At 37.1% G+C, this 23,650-nt stretch overlaps 1 protein-coding gene across 5 annotated transcripts in view; it reads left to right on the forward strand.

The window, feature by feature from the left end:
* The window catches only part of Mapk9 (mitogen-activated protein kinase 9), a 49,791-nt gene extending 26,754 nt beyond the window's left edge, over positions 1–23,037 (forward strand). For 2 of the 5 annotated variants that reach the window (XM_047555472.1, XM_047555470.1), the window contains 7 exons: positions 10,561–10,726; positions 13,052–13,123; positions 16,992–17,174; positions 18,506–18,630; positions 19,687–19,750; positions 21,228–21,299; positions 22,652–23,037. In XM_047555472.1, coding sequence (XP_047411428.1) covers positions 10,561–10,726; positions 13,052–13,123; positions 16,992–17,174; positions 18,506–18,630; positions 19,687–19,750; positions 21,228–21,299; positions 22,652–22,794 — 825 coding nt within the window. In that variant the 3' untranslated portion in view covers positions 22,795–23,037. Of the gene's footprint in view, positions 1–10,560; positions 10,727–12,621; positions 12,694–13,051; positions 13,124–16,991; positions 17,175–18,505; positions 18,631–19,686; positions 19,751–21,227; positions 21,300–22,646 lie in introns of all 5 variants that reach the window. The other 3 variants (XM_047555471.1, XM_047555474.1, XM_047555475.1) reach the window with 3 other exon arrangements.
* Positions 23,038–23,650: the final 613 nt, after the last annotated feature.

Raw genomic sequence — 23,650 nt, forward strand, 5'->3', positions numbered from 1 at the left:
GAAAAAAACCTTAATTTTTTAAAGAAAATTCAACAGTGTTGAAAATTCAGATATCTTATGGAATTTTGTTGTGTTTCAAAATATTGTTCAGATCAGAAAACATTCGTAGTATGGTGGCACACAATGAGGGAGCTATATGGATACAGCTCTGCAGCTCAGTCTGGTACTTCAGAGGAATCCTTTTTTTGTTGTTGTTTTTTAACTTAGAGGAAAAATTGGAAGAATAGAACAAAGGATTCCCAAATAACATATTCCCAAATTCTCCAAGTGTTAACATTTTTGCCCTATTTGAAATCTCCTTTTTATTGAGCAAGGAATTTAGGTTTGGGGTGAGGCCACATAGTATGATGAAATTACGTGCACTGTCAGGAAATAATACTTAAAAACCAGGGAGATAAATGTAATTCTTTAAGCTGGATGTATTTGTTTTTATCATTTTGACTGGTACTGTGACATAAGTAGGACATCATGGTAGAATTTTTTTGAAGCACCTAAAATAAAATGTTAAGTGAGATTTAGAAGCAGAGATAATATAATTTTATTGGAAGTAGATAGTTGTAGCATTCCCTAAATCATTTTTAAAATTTTTTATTTGTTCTTTTTAGTTAAACATGAGAATAGAATGTATTTTGACATAGGTACATGGACTATAACTTCCATTTTTGTGGTTGTACATGATGTGGAGTTACACTGGTTACATATTCATATATGAACATAAGAAAGTTATGTCCAATTCATTGTCTTTCCCATTCCCATCCTCTACCCTTCTCCCCACTGCCCCTGTCCAAAAGTGAACCTCCATTCCCCACTTTTCACCACCTATTGTGAAGTCAGCATCTGCATATCAGAGAGAACATTGGGCCTTTGGTTTTTCAGGACTGGTGCATTTCACTTAGCATGACAGTCTCCAGTTCCATCAATTTATTTGCAAATGCCATAATTTCTTTATATCTGAGTAATATTCCTTTGTGTATATATACCATATTTTCTTTATCTGTTCATCTGTTGAAAGGCACCTAGGTTGGTTCCATAGCTTAGCTATTGTGAATTGAGCTGCTATAAACATTGTTGTGACTTTGTCACTATAGTATGCTGATTTTAAGTCCTTTAGGTATATGCTGAGAAGTGGGATAACTGGGTCAAATGGTAGTTCCATTCAAAGTTTTCTAAGGAACCTCCATACTGCTTTCCAGAGTGGTTGTACCAATTTGTAGTCCCTCTAGCAATGTATGAGTGTACCTTTTTCCCCACATCCTCACCAAAATTTATTGTAATTTGCAGGGTCTCTATGCTAATGCCTAAGTCCCTGATCTACTTTGAGTTGATTTTTGTGCAGGGTGAGAGATAGGGGTCTAATTTCATTTTGTTACATATGGATTTCCAGTTTCCCCAGCACCATTTGTTGATGGTTATCTTTTCTCCCATGTATGTTTATGGCACCTTTGTCCAGTATGAAATAACTGTATTTATGTGGGTTTGTCTCTGTGTCTTCTATTCTGTTCTGTTGGTTTTTCTGTCTGTTTTGGTGCCAATACCATACTCTTTCTGTTACTATAGCTCTGTAGTGTAATTTCAGTTCCAATATAGTGATGCCTCCTGCTTCACTTTTCTTGCTAAGGATTTCTTTGACTATTCTGGGCCTCTTATTTTCCTAAATGAATTTAATGACTGATTTTTCTATTTCCATGAAGAACATCATTGGAATTTTAATAGTAATTGTATTAAATCTGTATAAGCGCTTTTGGTAGTATGGCCATTTTAACAATATTAATTCTGCCCATCCAAGAAGATTTTTCCATTTTCTAAGGTCTTCTTCAATTTCTTTATTTAATGTTTTCATTGTAGAGGTCTTTCACCTCTTTTGTTAGATTGATTCCCAAATATTTTATTTTTTTAGGCAATTCCGAATGGGATAGTTTTTCTAATTGTTCTTTCAGTTGATTCCTCACTGATATATAAGAACACAATTGATTTATGGGCATTAATTTTATATCCTGCTACTTTGCTGAATTATGAGTTCTAGAAGTTCTCTGGTGGAGTTCTTTTTGGGTCTTCTAAATGTAGGATTCCTAATATAGAATCATGTGTCAGCAGATAGGTATAGTTTGAGTTCTTCTTTTCCTATTTGTATATTTTAATTTCTTTCTTTTGCCTAATTGCTCTGGCTAGAGTTTCAGGGACTATGTTGAATAGAAGTGGTGAAAGAGGGCATCCTGTCTTGTTCCAGTTTTTAGAGGGAATGCTTTCAATTGTTCTCCATTTAGAATGATTTTGACCTTGGGTTTAACATATATAGCTTTTACAACGTTGAGGTATGTTCCTACTATCCCTAGTTTTTCTAGTGTTTTGAACATGAATGGATGCTGTATTTTGTCAAATGCTTTTTCTGCAAGTAGATTGTCTTTTGATGGTATTGATTCTTTTACATCATTTAGGTGTCAGGGAAGGTTCTATCACACCTCTGAACAGAGGCTTACCACAGTGACACCCACCCAGGAGAGGGCAGAAACCTGACACATCATTCTCCTAGAGCCCTGCATACTCATATGCATCTGGTTTGCCCACCAGTGTGTTGTTATTTAAAATGTAGTCTTTGCTGCCACCAAGTGATCAGTTAAAATAATATAAATGATCATGTTGAATTCATTTTAAAATCTATAACACTAGACTCCAGAATTAAAAAAAGATTCCTGGATGAACCATTCTGTTTCTACTCCTCAAATTTTCACAGGCCTTTAAATAATGTAAGGAACTCTTACTATCTCATAAATACATTTTTTCTGGTAAATTCATGCTTTAGAATAATTTCCTAGATTCTTAGACCCTTCTAATTTTAGAAGGGGAAATAGTTTGCCTTACTTGCTCCTGCCCTCTTTGGCCCAGAGGTAAGTGGAAAAAGAATATCTCCCTGTTGCTGGAGACCTTATGAGAACTTCAGCACACACTTGCCTTTTAATGGAATATCCTGTCCACTCTTACCAACCAGCTAGCAGGTCAGAAAGGACCCAAAGTGTATATGGTTTGCCTGCCACAGTGTTTAGAAACCTATGAAGACCTGAGAAAATGATTCTATGGCCAACCTCTGCACTGTCTCCAACCTTGAATAACTGAATTCCTGTGTTCCCACCCCTGAAAATGGGTTCTCAACCCAGAATCCAGTTATTCATCCACCAGACCTTGCCACTTCCTCCTCATTCTCTAGTACCTTCCTACTTCACACATTCACATGTGTGTCTACTTGTAAAAGTAACATACACACATTGAGGAAAAGTTCCAAACAATGCACAGGTACATAAGACAAAGAAAAAAGGCACCTATTACTGCCCCACTCCACCCCTATCCAGGTTCCAATAGCTAAAGAAACCCTAAATTAACCCTTTAGTGTGTTAACCATCTTTTTTTAAAAATTTTTTTTTAGTTGTAGGTAGACACAATACCTTTATTTTCTTTTATGTGGTGCTGAGACTTGAACCGAGGGCCTCACACATGCTACGTGAGCACTCTACCACTAAGCCATAGTATATGAACTATACCAGTCCTTTTTCCTCTCTACAATACCAAACATAGAGATACATACTTTTAATTTTGCTTATTAAAATAGCATCACACTAAATATAAACTAATTTGAAAAGTCAAGTTTTACACCACAATCTCATCTCTTTTTATTTCACATAATTAACAAAATTAGAAGTGTAAGTACCCCAGCCCTCCTACCACCTGGAGATGGCCAGTAAAAACATTTTGGTGTATTTCCCTCCAAAGTTTACATGGATGTCTTTCTATTCACTTGTGATGATACCAACATATCTACTTACATATGTCCTTTAAAAAACAAAAATGAGGTGCTAGGGATGGAACACAGGGCCACGAGCACGCCAAACAAACATTCTACCACTGAACTACATCCCTAACCCTACTTCTACTTCTTTTGGCTGATTATTTTGGTGTTTTATTCAGTATCATGAAATAATATGTTTATATCTCTTTTCATTTATCTTTTCTTTGGAGCATAAGATTCTGATTTAATTCTCTTTTACAAACCCAGTCCTCATCCCTACCACCTCTCCTCTACTCCACCCCCCTTTCACTTTAGTTATAATGTAATTTTGTTTGGCTAAAAATTGACCATGTTAATGTTTTTCACAGCTGAATCTTACAGCCTGATTATATTTCTTTCCCTGTCAACATTTTAAACCTGGAGTTTACAGCACTTATCTTTTGTTTGAGGAATTCATTTATTTGTTTTAAGGGAAAGTAGTACTCTCTTCTTATTGTTAATAGAACCCTGTTTTCTTCCCTGCATCTAAATCTCTCAGTACATCCAGATGTCTCAGGTCTTTCATCAGTTTCATCTTGTCAACAAACCTCTCTTGGAGCCTGCCCCTCTTTGTTTTGGCTACCACCATATCTGATACAGAAGACTACCCTGAATCTCCCCCAACATTTTCCTGAGGATTTCAGTCACCTCCCTTCCAGGTTAAATGTGCCACTTCCTGACCCTCCTTATCATTTTCTCTCTCAGATTACTCCCTTGTTTTGGGTGGAATATATCTTCCAATGACTTCTTTAAAAATGACACATGGAGGGAAAGACCTGTGAGGGGAAAAAGTAGGAGTAAGTAAGAAGAGCTGAGAAAACAGTCAGAGGGCAGTACAGCAGTCAGACCTTAAATGTGTGGAATTCTCTGTTCTGTCCTTTCACACCCTGAAGAGTTTGGTTGGAAGTAGAATTCTTGGTTACAAATCAGCTGCCTTCAGATTGGTGAAAGCAGTATCCCTTTATAGGGAGGTATCTGATGTGGCTCCAGAGTTTTCTAATGTGATCTTATTACCGATCCTCTATTAAATGCCCTGGTTTTGATTTTATTCTGAGTTTCTCTCTGGAAACTTTTCAATAATTTCTTTATTCCTTGATGTAGATTTATTGCCTTGATATAGACATTTTCCTCATTAGTTGAGGTGAGTGTGTAGCCCCTCAGTCTGGAAAAAACATTTCATAGAGTTCCAAGATGTTTGTATTATTTCTTTCAGAATGCCCTCTTCACTCTGCTCTTTATTCCCTCTTTCTCCAAAGCATAATTTAGTTAGAACTTTAAAGTTCCTTTTTTATAGCATTTTGATTTCATTTCAGGGAGTACTACCATATCTCTGAGGGTAAATTTTTTGATGTTTTTTATTACTCTGTGCATTGTTTATCTCTTTCCTGAGTTTCTTTTTTAGTGTGCTTGGTCTCTCCCTGTAATGTGTAAGGTTTTCACCAAATGACCACTCTTTATGGTCTAATCACATTTAAGACTGAAACATTAGAAGGCTGATTGGAAGTGCTAAATATATGTTACAGGTTTCTTTAGAGTAGTAGGTATCATCATCTGTAACACTTTTCTCTGGAAACCATCTAATTTCTCTAGAAAAGCCTTCTTCAGTCTCTTATGGAGGGATATAAGTCTGGCTGCTGGCATCTTAGGGCTGTGTGCGGTGGAGCTGGGATTCTTATGTGGCAGAACAGACTTCCTCTAAAGAACACAGTCCTCAGGCTGGATCCCTCGTCCACACACTTCCCTGTACTTAATACCAGTATAGTTTCTTGTATTATCCTGCAACCCTTGAGTCAGGTTTCAGTTTCTCTATGTAATTGACAAGCTGGAATATAGAAGAAGCAGATGCTTCTAGGACGGGAGGTGAGGCTCTGAGAGATCTACCTGCTCCTTACCTAGAACTGAAAATTTAAATCCCTTGATGTCCCACTCCTTGCCTTTCCCTGCTTTCCACAGTATCAGGGGTTCACTTCCTGGGCCTTTCCTGAATCTGGTGGTCCAAATTATCTTGCTTTGGGACCCACCTCAGTGGTTGGAATCTCAACTCAGGCTTCTATTGCTTCTCCCCCACTTCCCATCCCCATAGATCATAGAGTTTTACATTGAAGGCATCAGCAGTCCATAGTGGGATTAGACATGCAAGAGATTTACTGGGAGAAGACCTGTGAGGGGGCAAAAGTGGGAGCAAGTCAGAAGAGCTGGGAAAGTAATCAGAGGACAGTACAGGCTTGACCCCTAGGAAGAGGAAACAAGGTTAGTAAGACAATTGCAGGTCACAGTATGACTCTAAAAAGCTTTGACTTGGACATAGAACTCTTCAAATATCCCATTAGTGGACTCTGGTGTCTTACAGGAATGGGCCCAGCTCAGTTTTTCTGCCTACTAGTCACTTGCTGAGAGCCATCTTGTGGGGCAAAGCCATGGAGTAAACAGAGTAATAGGTTCAGAAAACAGTAACTAGGGTCATCTTCACTTGTACTTCCAGAGCAGGAGGCCATCTAGTACATTCTCGTGGCTTCACTATCCTCAAGCCTTCTCATCTCTACTTCTCTGCATGGACTGGGGAGCATCTTCCCTCTAGTTTCCATGATTCCTTCTTCCTCAGGGAAATTTGGAAAATGGAGGTTAGTGGGACAAGATCCTGTCAATGCAGATATTCTCAGAACCACATGAGTGTTCTTTCTCTTCCTTCTCCATTATTCATTCTCATAGCTATCACTTTGGCAGGTATCTGTGGCATACCTAGTTTGCAACCTAAACCTTCATTCCCAAGGGATCTGAGTCCCATGGCTCACAATGGGCCACTGGGTCCTTGAACCAACCTATTGGACATCCCCCCAGTCCCTAATTGTATGACTGGAACTGATACACTTTGCGGTTGGAGTGAACCCCCCACATTAATTCCTTAGCATGTGAGGTAAGAGTTTCAAGAACAGGGAAGACCAAATGGAAACCCGAAACTGCCTCCCTCAAGATAATAAAATCATTCTTGCACCCTGCAGGGCTAGAAGGATAGATAGAAATTGGCTTAACCATTAAAACCTCAAGGATGCAAGAATGATGGTCCCTCTCACATCTCAGTTTAGTTCATTTGTCCAGCTCTTGAAGACACTAGATGGATCCTGAAGAACAGCCATAGATTAGCATAGCCTTAACTACCTAGTTGTCCCATTTGCAACTGCTCTGCCAGGTAAGTATAGTTGATAGAGCAGATTACTAAGGCTTTAGGTCCAACATATTGATTAGACAAATGCATTCTTCCATACTGATTACAATAGAGGGTCAGAACCCATTCATACCCATGTGGAATGGTCAGCAATATTCTCTTACAGTTTTTCCCTGAGGTCTGTATTAGCTCTCCCAGATTCCATTTACTACCTGGCCTCTACCCGATTCCCAATCAAATGCATTATGCTTGGGGGTCTTAAAGTTTCAGCATCTATCTACTTAGAACTTTCGTCAAAACATCCTCAAAATGTCTGGTTGTTCCTCTCTCCCATTGTACAGCCACCTGAATAAATGATCATAGGTTCTTATGGGAAAGGACCAGAGAAATTCAAATAACAGATACTTGTCATGATATGCAGGGTCCTGCTTCCTAGGACACCTCTTCAGTAGGTGAGTCTGGAGCTGGGAATTGAGCAAGCTGTGGTGCCGCTCAATCAGGATGACCCTGCTCGGGCCCCTGCCCCTCTGTTTTTGCTTCTTGTTTTTTGTTTTCTGTTTTTTTGGTTGCAGATTATTTTCATCTATTGGCTATCCCTATGGATGCCATGCTCTATTAGCCTTCTTTACAACCCTGTGTGGGTCAAGTGTCATTTGTATGTTTACTTGTGTTTCTTATTTTCCTTGTTTCTGATGGTTCTCAAGATTTGAAGAGGCAGAACTCTTGACTCTACAGTCTTGAAATTGAAAATTCAGTTAAGTTTTGGAACATCGACTTTGTAGAGAGTCTGTGGGTAGGTAAGAATTCTCAGGAACCTATGCATCCTCTTTAACCACTTCCTTTTTGGCAGACATCAGCCACTTCTCAATGCCCATGGTGCCTCACTCAAGAGCACCACGTGTGAAGACTGCCATTCACATCATAGACACTCCAGAAATGTATTTATTATCCTAGTTTTCCAGCAGGTGGCAGTAAAGTGTGTTGTTTCCACAAAATCAAGTATATACTGACAGTTTTTTGGCAAATGACAGGGTATTGAGATAGGCATTTTCTGATTCACTCAGGGATTCATCAAGCTGGCAGATGAAGATAGTTTCCACTGTTGAGATGGTTTCCACTATTGCCATTTGTCATTGTTAGAACCAGTGTTCCTCTAACCATCTTGTTCTTGAAGCCATGCTATTAGTTCATTCTGCCTTGATGTCAGAGACTGCTGGGCAGTACAGTCGGCCCTCCATATCCTTGGGTCCCATGCCACAGATTCAATTGAATACAGATCAAAAATACTTGAAAAACAAAAATTGCATCTGTTCTGAGCATGACCAAACTTCTTTGCTTGTCCTTATTTTTTAAGTAATATAATAACTATTTCAGTAGTATTTCCATTGTATTAAGTATTGTAAATTATCAAATGATTATTTAAAATGCTGGAGGAGTATATGCAAATACTATGCCATTTAAAATACGGGATTTACACCTCCACAGATTTTGATCACCATGGAGAGTCTTCTAATTCCTCTCTGATACTTAGTGATGATTGTATTTGTACAGTACTCTGAAGTGGACTAGAGGGCAGGGAGATTCTATATGGGGCTGGTTGAAAATTTAATTGCATTTTTAAACATATATTTACCATTTTAATTTCACAGAATCCAGGAAGTTTAGAAAGAGAGCATTTAATAGTATTAAAAACTAATTGTCCGTTTTATAAATTTTTTAAATGGCTTTCTGCTTCTCCCAATAACAGCTTCATAGATGACCACCTCAAGGTACCCCTGCAACCTGTCTGTGGCCCATCAGCTGGGAAGTTTTTTTGTTGTTGTTGTTTTTGGTATGTGTTTTTGGTACCAAAAACTCGGGGGTGAGTAACCACTTAGCCACATCCCCAGCCCTTAATTTTATTTTAATTTTATTTAGAGACAGGGTCTCACTAACTTGGTTAGGGTCTTGCTAAGTTGCTGAGGCTGTCCTCAAACTTGAAATCCTCCTTCCTCAGCCTCCTTAGCCACTGGGATTACAAGCAGGCACCCCATGTCTGGCTTGGTTGGGAAGTTTTAAAGTCAGATGCTGGGCAGTTTGATGGGACCTGAAATTCAGAGTACCCCCATATTTACTGTGTGGCAATTACTTGATGGTTTGACAGTATAGTATACGTTTGAATTCTCCTGTATTAGAAAAGATGTAGATTATTGAGAAGTCACAGTTTTTAAGGGTGAATTTGTAGACTGGCCTTCCCAAGCATAAGTCAAATTTCTGTGGTCTGAGGAAAGGCCTGGGATGTCGGGTATCAGCATGAAGAAAGGGCCTTATGTTATGAAGGAAAAAAGTAGTATGTTAAGACTTTGAAAGTATGGTAGAGAATGATATATGCATTCATTCAACAAACATTTTCTCAGTGTCTGCCTCTGCCAGGCAAGCCTTTGAATCCTGAGGGCATAGCTAGGGCCCTGTTATCCCAGAGTTAATGTTGGAGATGAGAAGAGGGATGGGAACCTAGGAACCAGAAACTAAGCAAATGATTTTGTTTGTACACTATACAGGCAATGGAGTTGATAACACAGGCAGTGTGGTAGGGAGTGGTGAGTCCTTGTGAGGGAGGAAAGAGTTGAGATTAGCAATCATGAAATGCCTCTTCCAAGAAGAGAAAAAGCCACAGTAAGATTCCCAGATCAGGCTGGCTGCCATGGTACATGCCTGTAATCCCAGCGACTCAGGAGGCTGAGGCCAGAGGATTGCAAGTTCAAGCCCAGCCTCAACAACTTAGCAAGGCCCTAAGCAACTTAGAGAGACCCTGTCTCAAAATAAAATATAAAAAATGGACTGGGAATGTGGCTTATTCAGCCCCCACCCCACCCCCCCCAACACACACACAAAAAAAAAGATTCCCAGATCAGAAAATTCTGGACTTGTGATGTCCAGGGTGGTAGCCACTAGCCACATGAAGCCATTGAGTACTCAGGATGCGGCCATTATAGAAAGAATGTAAAATATCTCATTAACAATTTTTATGTTAGTGATATTCTAAAATGGTAATACTATAAATAGATTAGATAAAATATATTAGTTAATTTCACCTGTTTCTGTTCACATTTTAGCATGGCTACTAGAAAATATAAATTACATACATGATTTGCATTATATTTCTTTTGAACAGCATGGCTCTGGACTGATAAGTGTGAGGACCTTGGGGCTGTGGGGTGGGGTGGGGGGGTGGAGGTTGAACTGTTGGAGGAACTGAGGGAAGAACAGATATGGAAGGAGAAATGGGTAGTGGGAATGAGGAAGGAGGGTGGGCAGGGCAGCCTGCAGGGTCTGGGAGACTACAGTCAGGGATGTGTGGGCTCTCTGATTTTAAGCCAAGGAGCAAATGAAGGTGAGAGAGACAATTTGACTTCTTTAGGCTGATTTATATTAATTTTAGTTTGGCGAATTTTCCAAAATTGTTCCCAAATTCCAGAGTTGAGTTTTACCTGTCCTTCCTACACTTTTACGTACTGACTTCACAACCCCTTACTAGTGTGAAATTGGGTCTTAAGCATGCTTTGGTTCATTTTATTAATTTAAATCATTTCTTTCCTAGGATTTGAAGCCAAGCAACATTGTAGTAAAATCAGATTGCACCCTTAAGATCCTTGACTTTGGCTTGGCCCGTACAGCATGCACCAACTTTATGATGACCCCCTACGTGGTAACTCGGTATTATCGGGCCCCTGAAGTCATCCTGGGCATGGGCTACAAAGAGAATGGTGAGTACAGACAGGTCTGGAAGAGCCTGTGATATTTTACAATAGCACTAGTGGTCATCACTAACTCCGTTTCCTTTGAAATGGAGACTGTGTTACACATCGATTATCATAATCCAAAGATAAGAAATTATCTTTGGTTAAAATTATTGACTTTTAAAAATTCACTTGAAATTAGTATTTTTGAATTTTTTTTTTTTTTTACTTTAAAGGTTAATATTTTATTCAGGAATTACCCATCAGAAATAGCTAACTTAGTAAGGTCCAACAACAACCACCCCTAACAACAGAGATGGCAAACAGAATACAAGTAAAATTGTAACAGAAAAATAATATTTTCAGGGTTGCACCAACACTATCTACCAGGAGATTCAAACTTGGAATCCTTGAAAGTGACAGCTAGTTTCCCTTCAATACTTGAGGGGTTCATCGAAATTTTAACAGAAACAGAAACATGGTAATGTTAGGACTTTAAGAGATTTGACATTTTTGGTAAAGGAGAAAGTTCAATCATGACAGTAAGGGCAGTATTAGTAATGCTGACTGATGGGGGGATTATATAGATGCTTGTTTTTGAAATGAAAATTGTGAAGGAAAAAAATACTAATCTCTTCTGAACAGAGCAATGTAATATAAGTAGATAGACAGTTTACAATAAAAACAAGACAATTCTTAAAATTAATTTGAAAAAAAGAACGTCAGAGTTTGTTTACACAAAATGTTAACACTTTATACCAAATTAAAACTCCATTCAGTGATGTTAACATGTCACCCTCTTCCAACAAAGTAAGAGACTGCCAGGCAGAAAAGACCCAAGTAACTGTGTTGGAAAGAACACTGTCAAATACTGTCAAATAGTTTGGCTATAAGCAGCCACCCATCAAGCACAAGGACCATAAAATCGGACCACCCCTTTTATCAGAGCAACAAGAACAGAGTTACAGGTGCTGTTACATTAATACAAATTGTGAGCTTACAAAGTCCTTAGTAATTGTGCCTTAGGACTCCTTAGCGATTGTGCCTTGGGAAACAAAAATGAAACCAAAAATGAAACAAGGTACAAGGAAAACTAAAGTTTAAAGAATTGAATTATTTTTATCAATGTGTAACACTTATAGAGAAGTATACATGTCCTGAGTATACAACTGGCTTTGAGCACACCCACATAATAGCAGTACTTGGGGCTTCCCTGTGTTCCCTCTCTGAGTTTCAACACATAGCTTAGTCATTATTCTTATTTCCAGCACCATAGATTCTTTTTACTTGTTTTTTAAACTTTTGCATAAATAAATGTTTTTTGACAACAAAACTTTACTTATTCTAGTAATATCAAAATTATTTGAAACTGAGCTTTTAACAAATTTATCAAAAAGAACTAAATCACATTTACTTGTAAAAAAAGAAAACAGAGTAAACATTTGCTCTTCTGAAATGAGTTTGTGAGTTTATTTCAATGCTTTGATGCTTTCAATGCTTTTATTTCCTGTCGTGAATACAGTTCCATGTGCTTCCATGTACAGAGAGAATATCAGATTCCTTTTTAATTTAGCCCCATGTGCACCCACCAGCAGGGACATTTAGATAGCTTGTGTATAGTGTCTAAGGCATGGAATTACAAGAGGGTGAATGCCATGGAAGTTGGGGCACTTAGCAGGCCCTGCCTGGAGCACAGTCCAGCAAGCCCACCCCTGTGCAGTCCATTCCCCACTGAGTACTACTTCCTTTCTGATATGACAGTTTAGAAAATGATAATTCAGAAGGTGTGGTTTCAGTATTTTACCAAAGGTCCCACTGATGAGCTGGTGAAGTTTACTGGGTCTTTTCTTGTTTGGGAGGGGGTTTAGAAAAAAGAGATGTGGGACTCTCTAGCTGGTTTTTAATCACCTGGTGTTTGGTAGTGGACATCTGGTCTGTCGGGTGCATCATGGCAGAAATGGTCCTCCATAAAGTCCTGTTCCCAGGAAGAGACTGTATCCTTCTCAAGGAGAGACCCAGCACTTGACCATGGAGGCTGGAGGTGGGGTGGGCATGTGATCCTGAAAAACTTTGTGTTCATAGGCACTTCTTGTTTCGGTTCTTTGTTTTTGTGTTTGTTTTTGTTTTTTAAACTGTAAAATACTGGAATCTTTGGCACTAAAACTCCAGATTGCTGCAAACTGAAGGCTAAAATAGAGGTCAGCAATCATTCGTATTGTGTAAAAAGTTCACCCTGAGCTAGCAATTTATTTTTCCATATTTGTGTGTTTAGTGCACTGCTAGAATTCCTTTTTCTTCACCTTTGTTTTGTTCATGGCACTTCATAATTTTATCATTTCATTTTATTTTCAGTTGATATCTGGTCAGTGGGTTGCATCATGGGAGAGCTGGTGAAAGGTTGTGTGATATTCCAAGGCACTGACCGTATCCTTCCCCAGGACCTTGACCCTGGCCATGCTTTCCATACCAAGGGCAGCATGATCGAACCTATTATATGAACGCTCAGAAGGAAAATGCCGTATTTCCAGATTGTGTTCTAAGGGGGTCTTTGTTATGTTTGTTAAATTAGTGTCACACCAAGTGGTTCACATGAACATTTTCTTTTTTACTTAACTACCTATGATGATTTTGTTGAGATTTAGAGATAAATCAAACCAATTGTATTAGCTCCTAATTTTATCAAAACAGCTAAACATGTAGAAGAAATTATTTACTTTGATAAGTGTATTCTGACACTTAAATGAAAATATTTTATAATTTAGTTCATTCCATTAATTTAGGTAGGTAAGGTGCCATCTAAATTTAATAGGCTAATATGCTTGTGTGATTTAATTAATATACTATTTTCTTAGTTATTGGTATACATTAAACTGTTTTCCCCCAAAATAAGAATGGAAGCATATTGTGTGAGACCTATGTGGAAAAGGTTAAAATGAAAATTTTATGAAGAACAATATATTAAATTTTCTTGTTTATTACTCTGCTGATATTTTATAGAATTTTTTTAATCCATCAAGAGGGCTGTTTTGTGTACTGGGGAAGCTAAATATAAAGTGCAAAAGATTAACTCATACCATGGTCAATAACTCATTAATGATATAGTATAATGGAGAATAAACAATGTAAGAGTTATAATAGCTTACTTTCTTCATACATTCTTCCATCTTTAATATTTTTACCCTAACATAGTTGTTCACATGTACCCTTTTTCATTTGTGTTCTAACCTTTCAATATTTTCATTAGTCTTTGATTTTTTTTTTTTGTTATGAAAGCTTAAAGTGGTCTCTTTCCAGTAGCAGAGGAATGGTTGTGTTTAAAGGAAATCAAACTCTCTAAGCAGGGTTTTGTATGTATTTCACAAAAGTAATTTTAGTTTTTTATAATTTAATGAAGGCAGTTTTCTTATAAAATACAACACAATTTGCTACATCATAGATTACATAATATGTAAAGTTAAATATAGCATTTATTTTGTTCTAATAAATTTTCTAGCAGTTTTCCATAGTCTTACCTCAGATTTGCTTGTTTCAAACTATAAATAAGGAAGCCTCTTTTTATTTTTGCAAGTAAACACAATTAAAAAGGGAAAAGTTGAGGTATTCTAAAGATAAATAATTTGGAAGTATCTACTTGACATTCATTGTGTCTCAATTTTTATTCATTTTATGTCTTGTCTCATTTTATTAAGAAACGTTTTCTCCAGAAGGTTCAAAAATGAAAAGATGTTGGCACTTTTTGGTGCCTCTTAATAACTTAAATTTTCTACTTTACATATTAACATGTTGCAACATCAGTAACTAATGGCTTTATATGTAGATATAGATATAGATATAGAGTCATCTAATGTTATTCATTAAACTCCCACAGAGACTAAAATCATTTTCTAAAGTTTCATCAACATTTTCAAACATTAGGTTGAAAATTTGTGGGATAGAAGAAAGTTCTAATAGCCAGACTGAGGTTCTCAAAGATTTGCTTTAGATTTTTGACCTGAAGTAGAAAAGGAACTCCTCCTGTCCCTGCTGTGATCTGTAAGAAAGAAAAGGCGTTAGCCGGACCATAAGGTACAAGTTGAGACTCTGCCACATGGTAGCTGTGCATCTTTGATAAATGCAGGGCCCTCTGAACCTTGGTTTGTCTTATGTTAAGTGAGAAACTGTATTCTCCCCTCAGGATCACAGGAGTTCAGTGACAAGTGTCTGCTCATGCCCAAAAGATCCACTAGTCTTGCCCGTGGATTCTTTTCTGCCTCCCTAGTATCTATAAAAATGACATTATATCATTGACCTAGCAGATATTTATTGAATGCCCACCCATTTCTAGGTTCCTAATCTGGCTTTGGTTTAAAATGCTCAGTCCAACAGCTGAGTTGATGGTAGACTGTCAGTGACAAGCAGAACACTGCTACAGAGCCTGTTAGTTTTCCAGTGGGAAATGGCAGAGGCTCCTGCCAGGCTGGTAGGAATGTAGACAGGGAGAAAGTCTACTCTTCACACAGCCTTTTGGGGAATTGGAGGTATTTAGTAGTAGAAATATTGAGTGTGGAATTCCAGGGATAGGTATGGTATAGAGAAATAAATGTGGGAGTTTTTGTTCTATCAATAGCATTGAAGTCTTGAGACTGATAATGAGTACTTGAAGAGAAATGACCAAGGACTAAGATAAGGACTGAGAATTGATCCTTTGATGTATTGATGGCCACTGGCAACCTTGATGGGCACAGTTTTCATAGATGTGTGGGTGAAACCCTGAAGAGAATTTGTTTAAGAGAGAATGAGAGTCTGGGAATTAGATATACAAGTATAGATGACTCTTTAAAGGAGTTTTGCTACAAATAGAAGTAAAAAAATGCAGTAATAGCTAGCAGGGACTGGGGATGTCTAAAGAAAATGTCTGTTGTGTTAACATAGGAGGAAAAAAGCTGACTCATGTTTGTTGATGGAATGATCCATTTGAGAACCAAATGTTGATATAGGAGTAAGAATTAAAAATGATAGGAGCTCGTACTTGAATAGACAACAGAGTACAGTTGACTGAGGTGGGGTGAGGTGGCTTTAGCTAGGAGCTCATACAGTTCCCAGTGAATGATATGCAGATGCTGGGTTAGGTACATCACAGAAAGGGGCATCCTGTGATTGGTTCCATCTTCACAGCAGGGAGTGAGCATGGGGAAGAGCTGTTGAAAGTATAAGGGAGAGGTGTAAAAGTGTTTTCATAGAATAGGTAAATAAAATTCTGATTTGCAAAACAGAGAAGTGAAGGGAAAATTGCTAGTGATTTGAATCTCCAAAACCTACTTCCCAAGCAGGTCTTCTGAAGTATAATATTTTGGAAGAACTGAGTTCATGTGTCTGAGACCTAGGTGATTTCTAAGACATGCTTCAGTGAGTCAGTTTTTTGAGCTGCTATTTGCATGATTTTTTTTTTTTTTCTGGCTTGCATTGCCTTGTGTGACTGCAATTTCAGTATCACTTTCCACAACATTATCACAGCCTAACAAGCGCCCTGTGAACTAGGCAAAGCTGGTATTATCTGCATTATGCATCTAAGGAAGTTGCCACAAGGAAGATTGATTTCCCTGACACTTTGAGTACTGAAATCTAGGTCCTACACTTTGAAAGGAAATAAAATTCATTTCCAGATACTGCAGGGATAGTTGGAATAAGTCAATGCTAAGTAACACAGGATGATATCTGAGAACAGTCATTGCTCAGTCTAAGGCCAGTTTCTGGAAGGAATTTGGTCCCATGGGAAAGGACCAGCCCAAAGATGCACAAAGGCCATAGCCTTAGTTCCTGCCCCTTCCTCACCATGCCACACCAGGCCAGGCTATTCCACAGAGCTTTGGTTGCCCAGCTATAAACTAAGGAAGTTAGGTAGATCTATGAAGTTCTGTCCTTTCGAAAACTGAATCTAAAGTAGCTTTAGTATGAAAATTGATTTCAGTTTCCTTATGTTTCTAATTTCATATTAACCATTTCTATCTTAGGTTTAATCATTTCTGTCAGAATTTTATTTTGAACTAGAATGGGAACGCATGTAAACCTTATTGTGTTGGTTTAATAAACTGATTATAAAGATACATAGTGTAAGTTTTTAAAAAAAAATACTCTAATTTGGAAAACCAAACTTTATTTGAATGTTATTTCAAAATGTTTCTTCTGACCCAGTGGGGTAGCCTAATTACTTACCTGTCCAAAGGTGTAAATATAATTTCCTTCAAATGATGCTACTACATTGCAATATGAATACAAGGCATTTCAGTTGTATTTTCCTCAAGAGAATCCTTAGATATTGATCAATGGAATAAAGTTATTGAGCAGCTAGGAACACCATCAGCAGAGTTCATGAAGAAACTTCAGCCAACTGTGAGGAATTATGTAGAAAACAGACCAAAGTATCCTGGAATCAAATTTGAAGAACTTTTTCCAGATTGGATATTCCCATCAGAATCTGAACGAGACAAAATTAAAAGTAAGATATCCTTTTATTCTTATACTTGTTTTCATAATCCAGGTGACACTTCCACTTTTTCATGTTTGTATTCTAAAACCTGTGAACATTAGAAAATAGAACAGTTGAAAACCTGAAATAAAGGCACTTAACAGGCTGGAAGTCTAATGTATAAAGGCATTGCATAGAGTAAACTTTAAAAGTTTTGTCCTCAATAAAATGACTTAACTGAAACCTTTGGCCAAAATTAAAATATTCAAATCAGTCTAAAAAACTCTTATAATTTCAGCAATTAGAATTCAAGAAGTTTTCAGTTATAAAAAAACACTTGAATAAAAATTCTGAGTCAGGAACCATATAATAGTAGTTCAACAAAAGAAGTCCTCCCCACCCTTATCCTGAGCTCTTTATTAAAATGTGATTGATGGAAGAAAGTTTATTTTCCTCCATTTCAAGATAAGCTATGCCTTATTTGAAAAGCCCTAGTCTTTCCTTTGCCTAGATATGTTGTGTACCTTAATTGCTAACACCTAGGCAAGTCTTAACTAAATTATTGAACCTGTTGTTGATGTTTTTCCTAATCACCAGTCTCTAAATTAAAAAAGAAAAAAATGTGGCCTGGCACAGTGGCACACACCTGTAATTCCAGCAGCTCAGGAGGCTGAGACAGGAGGATCACGAGTTCAAAGCTGGCCTCAGCAAAAGCGAGGCACTAAGCAACTCAGGATCTGTCTCTAAATAAAATACAAAATAGGGGATGTGGCTCAGTGGTCGAGTGCCCCTAAGTTCAATCCCCAATACCAAAAAAAAAAAAAAAAAGTATGTCACCAACGTTGTATACAGCTAGGCAGAGGCATCTGTGAGGTGTGTCATCCTGTGGGAATGTAAGATTATTGTGTGGTTTTAAAAGTTTGTTCTAATTTCATTTTAATGTGACTTGAAGAAAAAAATACTCCCCTCACTTCTTGCCCCCACTCTTGGCAGTGCCACCCTGAGCTCAGCCCTTTCTGCCTCCCTAGCTATAGTTTCTGAGTTTGAGGCCCTGTGTGGATGGACAGTGGACTAAGGCTGCCTCGTGCCCTTACCCCACACACTAGTGCCCATGTTTTCCCTCATCCTCTCTCAGATCCAGAGACAAAACACACATACACACACATTTGAAAACCTTTTCTTAAAAGTTTGACTTTTCTAAAAAGTGTTTGGGCTCTGTTGATTTTAAACCTATCAAACTTTTCTCCAAGTTAATATGTCTTTGTTCTAATTGTGTTATCACACTTAGTTCTTTATTATATGGTTTTCTGTTTCACATTAACAACATTAGGGTGTTAATCTAGTATTTGTTTTTACCCTAGCGAGTCAAGCCAGAGATCTGTTATCGAAAATGTTAGTGATCGATCCTGACAAGCGAATCTCTGTAGATGAAGCCCTACGTCATCCATATATTACTGTTTGGTATGATCCCACTGAAGCAGAAGCAGTAAGTATTTATTTGAAAAAGAAGACATATGTAGAGGCAGGTCTTACTTTCCTTGACTCTTCTGTTAGTTTAGAGGGGCTGCACAAGGATAGCAAGTTTTAGATTTTAGGAATCCTAATTACAAAGAAGACCAAGGTCTTTCTCAGACCTGGGTCACTACCCATTTGGGGGCACTTGCTTTGGGGGCTGTAACTCAGTACTTCAGAAACGAACATGCTTGTGTTGTGATGATACATTTGCCATCATTTGTGTAAATGCTAACACATAATAATAATTAAGCATCTATTTTGTTCCTGGCACTGAGCTTTGGTTACATCTTTTAATTTAGGCTTCTCAGAGAGGCCAAGCAACTTGCTGGAAGTCATACATTTGTTTATCCTCCTTCAAAGACATGAGGCCTCTCCTATTCCCCTACTATGGGAGTTCCCTTCTGAATTTGGTGCTCATGTGCATTTTTCCATAGCAACACTGGTATAAATGTTCTTTAGCTGTGAATGAAATAACTCACATGCTTACTTCATAACATCAGTGGAATACAGTTTTATGTCTAGGCTATGGATTTAACTACCATTTTAAGCATTGTTTTATATCAAAAGAAGCCAGATTTACAAATAGCCTTTTGGAACTGTCCACTTATGAGTTGGGAATTAGGTTGTGGAGTCCTTACATGATGAAATGTAAATGTGAAGTGTGTTCTAAGAAAAAACTGTACCTTGCACAACTCTCAGCACTGTGCCTTGTCCATGGGGGAGTCTCAAGGATGTAGCCTATGACTACTAATTTTGTAATTACATTTGTACCAGTGTCTTAATAGTATATTGAGGTCATGAATAAGAACATTATTATTAATAATTCTCTTTTGGGTTAATTTTTTCTTAATTATTTTGATTGTAAAACTTATGTAATATCACACTTATAGCAAAAATCTTTAAAAAAAAAACCCTGTGTTAGTGAAACTAAATCCATATGATAAGATTAAATTCTAAGTAGTGTTAACTTTTTCTTTGTGTCTCATTATTCTTTGAACTCTGTTGACTTTACATGTCTTAATTTCAGCCACCACCTCAAATTTATGATGCACAGTTGGAAGAAAGAGAACATGCAATTGAAGAGTGGAAAGGTAAAGGCAGCTTATTGATTGCTATTTATGACATTTTTTGTCTGTTATTATTTATAACAAAATGAGGGCTTTTTACATCTTGTAATAGCTCTTCAGAAAGAGACAAGAGGACCTCCAGCTCTCTTATCCTCTTGCCCCCAACTTTCCAGTAGAGAAAGAACTGAAGATAACATCATTAGAGAGAAACATGTATGAATCCATACTGTTTGCTTCCAGAGTGAAATATAGGGGCTTTGTTACATGCTTTTACATTATCAAATACTAGTTTGTAAACTGAACTCAGTAATTGTATCACATTTATCTTGGGAACATATTGCAAATTGTCATGTAACCCCTATTCACAGGCCACATACTACCTGCAAAGTTAAGCAGACATGGGGCAAGGCCGGGCTGAGGGTCATTTGAACTTCTGCATATATTTTTAAGCCTTATGGTTGTATATGTTTTAAAATCTATTTCTGGGAAAATTGCTAATCAAAAATATGCAAGTTGGGTATTATTATAAGATTAACCAAACAGTGCACAAAGAACTAAACTCATAATGAAAAGACCAAATTAGCAATACTTAATTCAAAAGCAGGATCAGTGGTAACTGAAAACCAAGACCAGTATGAGTCAATACTAGTAATGGGTTGGGTGGATCCTTCCTGGGATACGGTGTGCCATTTACTAGCATGTGCACACACTTAGTATGGCAGTGTACACAGCCATGCTCATAGTACTCAGTGTGTGCCTGCAGTATATTAATGTTAGATGATGAATACCAAAATCTAGTAATATAGATAATATAGTAATAACTTGCTTGGTAACCAATTAGTTGTTCTTAAACAATAAAAGTTGAAGATAAGACAGGAATTAATTTTTAGAGCCCTCACATGGATATTGGTTGTATCTGGAGAACCACAAAGAATATGGACAGAAATACATTCAGGTAATTTTGAGATCATCCAAGCCTTTAAAATGTCTCTTTGAAAATGTATAAATGTATAAATGCATTCTACTGTCATGTACAACTAATTAGAACAAATAAAATTTAAAAATAAAAAATAAAATGTCTCTGAGCTACTCTCCATGCTTGCTCACTCAGTCTCACTCTCTCACATGTGTTCTCCCACTCACTCTCTGTAAAACCCTGGTATAGATTCAGAGCAATCCTATGTTTTTGGCTCCACTGAAAAGATAAGATAGAATGGGGGTTAGAGGCTATAGCTCAATAGTAGAATGCTTGCCTAGCATGTGCAAGGTCCTGGATCTGATCCTCAGCACTACAAACAATTTCAAAAGGAAAAAAAAAAGATATAATATTTCAAAACATGAATGTTTGGGTCCAGGTAGGCAATAGTAATGAATTAACTGTATATCACAATTTAAAATAACATATTACAGTGCTCTTAGAGTGATTCTGGTTGATTTGAAAGCAGTGTTTAGAGATGCAAAGAAACTGTTAAAGCATTTTAACTTGCGTTTCTGTTTGAAGAGCTAATTTACAAAGAAGTAATGGATTGGGAAGAAAGAAGCAAGAATGGTGTTGTAAAAGATCAGCCTTCAGGTTAGTGATCGCTTTAATCATGTGATCATATAATATTTTCATTGTCTATTCAACTTTTACCAGTGGCAGCAATGTGTTAAGTGATTGCTTGGCCACCATTGGACTTTAAAACCCCTTGCATGAAATGGTCCCCCACTTATTGGCTTGTCCTGGCAGTAGTGATGGTGACTGCAGCACTAAGTTAAGTACATTTTAACATTCTTGTTTAATCTTTGCAACAACTGCTGTTAGTTCCACTTATCAACCAGGAAATGGAATTTTCACTGTGTATGGCTTTCTTTATACTCGTCCCATCTAGTTTTTAAAAAAAAGAACAACAACAAATTAACACAAATTTAGGTAAAATGAAATTTGATTTTCTTTTAAGGAAATTATTCATATAATTCTCCCATTTTTATGTACTTGACCTACCTAGTAGTAGTGACCTAATGACTACATAATTATATGACTATGAGAAACTCTGATATTAGTGGTACTAATCTATGTCTTAGGTTTCTACCTGCTTACTAATGAAATTCTTCAGCTATATTTATTTTCTCACTTCCACTTGAAATCACAAACATGTGTGTACAGAGTGTAAATTGCACAGCTTACTTCTTTTTCTTGAATTTAATATTCAATATGACGTGTTAAGCGCATAGAGATTATATAACTTTAGTGAGAATTTAGGTGCTTTTGTTGTTAACCAAGTACAAATTTAAGACTGCAAACACTGATCTCTGAAGAATCCAAATGTTTTATTTTTGCTTAAACCATACTAAATGTGGATAGTGTGAAATATGATAATTTCGTTTGCCTTCAAAGATTAAAATGTCAGTTTTCTGGATTCACAAGTATATTCTAAGAAGCCACTAAGTATTTTCCTCTTTTTATATACAGTCTATTTCAGAAGGTGTTTTTATGGAAAATAATTTCTTTGAATGTTAATGCTTTTCCCCAACAGACTTAGGCATATGTTATAATTGAAATGTCTAATGACACTTGAATCCTGTTCAGGCTTAAGGGTCTTGTGATGCTTTTAGGATAAACTTAGCAATTTCTTTTTAAGGTTTATTTGAAATCAGATTTTTTTTTAAGTAACTAATGTGACTATACATGACCATATACATATTTAGCCACAGGGAAGAAAAGGAGAATGTCACAGGAAGAGACACAGGAATATTTGGGATCCTGGGACAAAAGAAAAATTCAAGGAAAAGTTTAAAATATACAGTTGACTAACTTCTTGTTTATATTGATAGTTAGGATTAGAAAACTGCAAAAGGACAGAAGAAATGACATAAAGTTTCATTGCCTAAATATGCAGCAATGTCGTGCCTCAGATTTTATTCTATTTGGTTTTCTTAGCACAGATGCAGCAGTAAGTAGCAACGCCACTCCTTCTCAGTCGTCATCTATCAATGACATTTCATCCATGTCCACTGAGCAGACCCTGGCCTCAGACACAGACAGCAGTCTCGATGCCTCGACGGGACCCCTTGAAGGTTGTCGATGATAAGTTGGAAACAGCAAACTTGTCATTGGCAAAGGAATTCTTGCTTCCATGGTCCTGAAATGTGTGGGAGTTGATGGAACCAAATAGAAAAACTCCATGTTCTGCATGTAAGAAACACGATGCCTTGCCCCTACTCAGTTCTAATAGGATTGCCTGCTTAGATTATAAAATGAAGCAGATTATGTCTGAGAAAAAAAAAAGTACAAGCCACACTTTAGAGATTTTGTTTAAGATCATTTCAGGTGAGCAATTAGAATAGATGAAATTTTTACAAGTTATATGGTAATACTGGTGACAATTCTTTATCATATGTAACTGTTGGGACTTTTATGCATGTGACCACAAATGCTTGCTTGAACTTGCCCATCTAGCACTTTGGAAATCAGTATTTAAATGCCAAAAAATCTTCCAGGTAGTGCTGCTTCTAGAATTATCCCTTAATTCTCCTAAGTAATTTGATGTCTGTCCAGAAAAAATAGGTTTATGTGTATTAATTGGCCACCATCATATCTTACCTCTTTTATGGTATGATTTATTCTATCTTTTGTATTTCAGAAGGAATATAATTAAATCTATTTAATAAATAAAAATATAGCTTTTGTTAAATTTGTGATGTTTTGGGCTGAGTATTATCACAGCTAAAACCAAGACACTTATATGCACACTGTGTTTTCTCTAAACTGGTGCAGGTTGATTGTCCATTCAGCTCTACTGCATGATAAAACTTTTTTGAGTTTTGCTTTGTGCTGCTTAAGACATGTATACCTTTGAAATCCTGTCTACCTTACCACTTTTTCCTTGATCTTCTGGACTTCTTATTAATTTAAAATGTTACCTAGAACTTCACCTTCTTTGT

The sequence above is a fragment of the Sciurus carolinensis genome, chromosome 6, assembly GCF_902686445.1.
Source record: "Sciurus carolinensis chromosome 6, mSciCar1.2, whole genome shotgun sequence".
Taxonomy (NCBI): domain Eukaryota; kingdom Metazoa; phylum Chordata; class Mammalia; order Rodentia; family Sciuridae; genus Sciurus; species Sciurus carolinensis.